Consider the following 6,000-nt stretch of genomic DNA (forward strand, 5'->3'; position numbering starts at 1 on the left):
ATCTTCAGAAATCTTTCTTGATACCTTTTTTCTGTATCAGTGCTGACACCAGCAGTGATGCCTGTCACTCACACGTACAGCCTAGAAGACCCATCTATGATCTGCTTAAATCTCACTGATTCCTCCTTCATCATACTGGAGATGTCAGCTACTTCAGAATCTGGCCATCTGCCTCAAGAGACATAATACTGCCTTGAGCTTCATGGAAATACGGGGAATTGAGAAGGGCATTTTGCCCATGCTACTTTCTGCCACTCCTTCCCTGCATCCTGCCTTTCTCTACCACATCACATAAGACTGCTTTGCTTTGATGACTTTTCATGGCTATCATCACATCCTACTATTAAGACATCAACCACTAACTGGACTACAATGACAAGCCTATTGCCAACAAGCATTTGTATTACTTCCCTAAGGCAGCTCTTCACAATGCAAACATCCATGAAACTAACTCATTCTTCTACTATAAGGCCTTCCTTAAAAAAAATCTTCATTTTGCAATATCCCCAGAAGGCACAGCAGTTATGCTGGAAAACAAGGTGACATGCTATTTGGTATTATTAGTTTTGTATCACTGTATTCTATTATTTCCCCTTTTGTCTGTCTCTGTCGATTTTCTCTTGTCTTAGTTCACAAATCAGGGATCATTTTCCGTTCTGCACTAACTAGAACATATTAAAATCCACAGGAATTGGGACCCATTAGGGAAATAGTCCAATTCCTGATTCAGTTTCTAGCTTCTTAGTTTGGTTTAACTTTTCACAGCCTAGTGTTAAATTAGTCACTCTAAAATAATATAATTGATTAACAGCTTTGAAAAACATCCAGATCCCCAGGTAGTCTAATACAGGAAAACTTCTTTAAAGGACAGATGAAATTAGCTCACAGACATACCTAATTGAGCTGATCACAATTAAATTTGAATCCACTGCATTTAGAATCACGGCATATTTTTTAATGACTGCTTAAGACAGTGGGGGTTTGCCAGAGAGAGGATGTTTAAGACGACATGATTTTTCACATCTTTGCATTAGATGAAACTCCACAGGTGCTATCATGGAAAGCAACATCCAGCTTGAATATCCAGGCACTGTTTACCGTTTGATACAAGACACAGGCTCTGTTTTGAAATAACTGTATAATTCAAACATCTAAGGATTGATATTCTGCAAACCCACATACACGTACACTTAACTAATCCCATCAATTGTATAAGCATTTGCAGAAACTGTCCCCATGGTATTGCGTCCATTTTACTTTCAACCATAAAATCTACAGTAACCTGCTGCAATCATGGCTGGAAAAATGCCCAGTCCACATTCAACTTCTAACAGAGAGCAGAACAGAACATCAGAAGTAGGAGCAATAGAAGCTACTTTTAAAATAATCACTGATACCATGTGCAACTAATTCTCCTTCACTGGAAACAGAACCAGCAACATAGGTTAATCTACAGATCAAGTTAATTGTGAGCAAAACCAGCTACAGCTACAGTGACTCCAAAGAATTCAGGCTTTTTCCAGGACATTCTTCATTATTCTCTTGAGAGAACATGCAGGCCCATGCCTAGAAGACTCCACGGATGAGAAGGATCAATTTATGACACTCTTGCCATATTGGGGAATATTGCTTACAGACAATACAGATAAAAATGTTTTGTTTTGAAAAGTCAGTGTACAACAGAAACACTTGGAACAATTTCACAAGAATTTTACCTTTAAAATAATTTAATTTAAAAATCAGCAAGAATTTATGAATCTCTGAATGCCTTTTCTTGAAGAAAACACATCCATTAAGGCAGTAAAATCAGAAATGCACAGGTTGCAATTGTGTCCTTAGAATACCTGGCCTGTCAACGACCTAAAATTCATCTTTTCAAGCTTCTATATAAAGATACTGAAAGCAATTTTCTTTTTAATCTGAATGTTGATGGTTACAAGTTTAGATCATTTCAGATGTTTACATTTCAGTTTACATTATCCTCCAAAGTAAAGACTCTTACAGTTTCAAGAACATTTCAGCTCCAGTGGTGCCTTGAATTCACTGCAAATACTAGACTGCACACAGTGCACAAGACATCTCTTTGTATTCAAACAAAAAGAAACTAATAGCTGGATAGGACCACAGACAGTAGAGCTGGAAAAGGTCCAGTACACTTGTACTCTGAGGGAAAGCAGTCTAACTAGCCAAAAACAGGACTGAGAAACCAGTAACTCTCAAATTGTAATCTCAACTATGTTATTTACTTTTTGGCTTTATAAAATCTATTTTGAACCATGTTCACCAAAATGTCTAGCTCCTGGGATGGAATCCCTAACTCCACAGTCAAATGAAACTAATAAATCTCGTACAAGGGATAATAGCCCACATATTCCTGTCATATTGCAAGTCATATTAATATTCTTGATCTCTCTGGATGAGTGAATCTTGAGCTCTTTTCTAACCCAGTAGGTGAGATTTAACAGGAGCATGGGAAGATGCCCAGAGGAAGCTGAGCTACTGAAGTTGCTGGTTTTGCTCAGGGATTAATGTGAAAGTACAGTTGCATATGAAGTAACCTGACAAGGAGAGGGAAACATGATGACAATTCAGTATGAGCCACTAAGTAAAGGATTTTACCACTGATTTAGCATCTTTCTGGTACAACAGAAGACACCAACCCTTTTCTCCTTCCTGCTTTGAAAGAAAGGATCAGAGAGCTTCTGTGCTTTGTGCAGACTTCTCTATGGAAGCTCATAAAACTGAACTAGATCCTGGAGGGAACTAGATGGAGAAACATAGAAGTTAGAGAGGCCAGCTGTACACGGGCAGAATCAGGTCTTTCTGCTCCTAGAAGCTTTGCCAATGGAATTTAAATTGCCCCAGGGTCACAGGCTTTTAAAGGTTATGCAATGATTTTGAGAACTGCACTCTGCCAAAATCATAATTTAAGAAGATTACAAGACTCTACATTTGGCCAGCTTTACATTGAAAACATCCCACTTGCTTTTCCTTGCCTCTGTAAGGATTTGCTGATGAAAAACAGACGTGCTATCTTGTAACAGTCAGAGTCTTCTTACCTCATTTTTCTTATCTGTAGCTATGCCTCATTAAATGTTTGCTAATACATTAAAGACAAAAACATGTAGGAAGTACTTTTCATCTAAAAAGAATATCAAATGTACACTTGATCCCTTAATTAAGTAATGTGCTGGACTTCTGAGCAGCAGGTCTTTCTGTCATAATCCTTGCTTAGTAACTAATGCTTCTCTGCACCAGAGCATGGAATCATTTGACAATTCAAACACAGCTCCTTCATCAACAAAAGTACTATTTAGCTATTAACTGAACGGGTCCCTACCACTCATCCAAAATTGTTTGAAGGACATTTTCACTGTCTTCTTTGATGAACAGCTCCCTCAGTTGATGATCTTCATTCACCAGAAAAATCTTCCTTTCTCAGCCACGAGACCTTCTAAACACCCACACCTTCATACCCACCTAGCAGTCCCCAGGAAGGATTTTTCCACATCCATCAAAAATGTATTTCTAAGTAAGGTCACATACACCCTCTCCATGAAGCACCTTTGCCAGCGGCTGCCCGGTGCAGATCACAAGATGGTGATCAATGGTCTCTATCCAACTTGCTAATACACAAACATACATACACAAGATGTTCCTCCAAAACCTGCCCTCAGCTATTTTCCTCTTAGATGATTTAACAGCCTCTGGTATAAACATACAGAAGAAAAAATCCATCATGATCTGCGGCAGCTGCAAAGAGCAACTGACCAAGTAACTAAGGAGCATTCAATAAGTGAACAAAGACAGCTGGCTCACCAACCAAGCTGTGGTGTTGGACAGCTCTCAGAGCTGGTAGAATTCCTTCACTAGGATGGCGTTTCACTCAGAATGACAGTTGATGAAATCATTACTCAAAAGACAACTTTTAGACTACTCATACCTGAAGAAAAGGATGGCAAACCTAATAAATGCATTAGAGATGGGGAAACCTTGACATCTAACTAAGCAATAGAGCTTAGCAGTTAAGAAGGCTTAATGCATTCATAGACCTTCATCCCATAAAGACTTCTTAGAGTCAGCAGGACTTTCAGCACAGTCACTACTGACTAAGAAAGTCAGAGCTTAAACCCTGTGGGTGAAATTGCGTTCTGTGGAAGTTTTTTGGGAGACTCACAATTTCTCCTTTGACTTAGCCACAGGTCCTTCTCAGGTCTTCAGGCAAAGACAAAATATATTTTTCAACTTTAAGGGCCAGTGTAGTGTTTTGGATTGCTTTTCACACCAGTGCTCACCATCAAGAAGCCAGATCCCCTCTATCTTCTCGACATTAAACATGACCATTGGAATATTGACCAAGACAGCAGATTTCAAAGCTCTTAGAGAAATATCTGACAGCTACTGTGCACAGAAAGTTCAAAATACACTGAAAGTTACCGCTTTCAATTATGGTATCACAAAAGGTACTAAATACACAAATGGGTCTCCTGTGTTTAACTTGACTAGCATGTGACCAACATGCCTGCTGCACCTGAGCTACTACTTAGTGCAACAACAGAGCTGCAACTATTTAAAAAAATCATGCATTAGCAGAAAAGGGACAGTCAAGCAAAAATAACACTGAAAGCTCATTTCAAAACTTAAGTGTCAAACGTTTTTCATTGATCAGTTTAAATGAGGTTTAAAGGGGAATTACAACTTTTTAAAAGTTGCTTACTTAAAAGTAATTAATTCCTGAAATACCTTCTTATATGTCAATATTTTAGAACCATATATCATTGAAAATAATACAGCTCTTCCACTCTGCTACTTGAAAAACCTTCACCTGTTTGTTGGGAGCCTAACTATATAGGGACACACACGAGCAACAGACTGCTATCGAAATGACACTGAAAAGACTACTGAAGGTATATTTTCAATCATCTACTTTAGCAGTTAAACTACTTGGAAACAGTAGCGTGCTTTTCAGGACTCTGAAAAGGGAAAAGGTCTAGGTCCAGTTCTGCAAATACATTCTTCCTTCCCTTGCACTGACAGGACATTTAAAGGTGTTTGCTCTTTCACTGCTCACCAGTCCACCACATGTGCGAGTGAGTGCCTGCGGATCCGGGACAGGTGGAAGTGCCGCTGGATTTACCTTCAGTTGAAGGAAAATAATCGGACACAATGACCGAGAGGGTTGAACGGCCCAAATGTAGGTAACAGGTACTGCTAAAATGTCACTGGTGCCACAGGAAACTGTTGCGGGCTCTGATAATTTCCAGGCATGCTATTTTAAGCAAACGAGTGAAAACATTTTATTGAGCTGAGCCACGCCAAAGCTCCGGTACGGCCTCGAATACCGCGGTAGCGGGAGCCGCTTCGCGGGAGCGCGCCGTGCCTGCGCTGATCCCCCCGCGCTCCCCCGGGGGCTCCCTCAAAGGGGACGCTCCACGGCGGGGGGGGTGGTGTGGGGGGCGGGCTCCCGGACATCCCAGGCGCGGGGCCGGTCGCTGCACCGGGCCCGTGGGGCGCGGAGGGCCCGCGGCCGCCAAGGGCAGCGCGACAGCAGCGCTGCCCGGCCCAGCCGCTGGAAAAGGCCCGGCCTTTCCCCGCCCGGCAACGACCGCCCGGCGGAGCCGAGGGGAGGGGCAGGTCCTTACCCATCGCCGCGCGGGCGGCCCGCACCCGCCTGTGCCAGCGCCACCAGCCCGCAGGTCCCCCGAGCACCACAGCCGCGGCCATGCTGCGCACCCGCGCCGAGTGACCTCCGGGCCGCCGCCGCCCGCCCCGCCCGCCGCCACCGCCCGCGCGCTCTGAGCGGCAGCTGCCCCAGCCAACCACAGACGCCGCTTGGCAGAATCCAGCCAATCGGAGCGCAAACCCTCCTCCCCGCGGCCGGCCGGCCCCGCCCGCCGCCCCCTGACTGATGGGGCCGGCCCCGCCCCGCTCAGCCGGAGCGCGGGGTGGGGCGGGGCGGGGGCCGGGCAGGAGCTGGGGCCTCTTATTGGGGCAGCGGAG

The 6,000-nt window shown here is 43.7% G+C and overlaps 1 protein-coding gene across 1 annotated transcript in view; it reads right to left on the reverse strand.

Moving 5' to 3' along the window:
- HIBADH (3-hydroxyisobutyrate dehydrogenase) overlaps nucleotides 1–5,761 on the reverse strand; it is an 85,670-nt gene extending 79,909 nt beyond the window's left edge. Inside the window, exon 1 of the mRNA XM_074898081.1 lies at nucleotides 5,643–5,761. Coding sequence (XP_074754182.1) covers nucleotides 5,643–5,724 — 82 coding nt within the window. The 5' untranslated portion in view covers nucleotides 5,725–5,761. The remainder of the gene's footprint in view (nucleotides 1–5,642) is intronic.
- Nucleotides 5,762–6,000: the final 239 nt, after the last annotated feature.

This window comes from Athene noctua, chromosome 2 (assembly GCF_965140245.1).
Source record: "Athene noctua chromosome 2, bAthNoc1.hap1.1, whole genome shotgun sequence".
Lineage (NCBI taxonomy): Eukaryota > Metazoa > Chordata > Aves > Strigiformes > Strigidae > Athene > Athene noctua.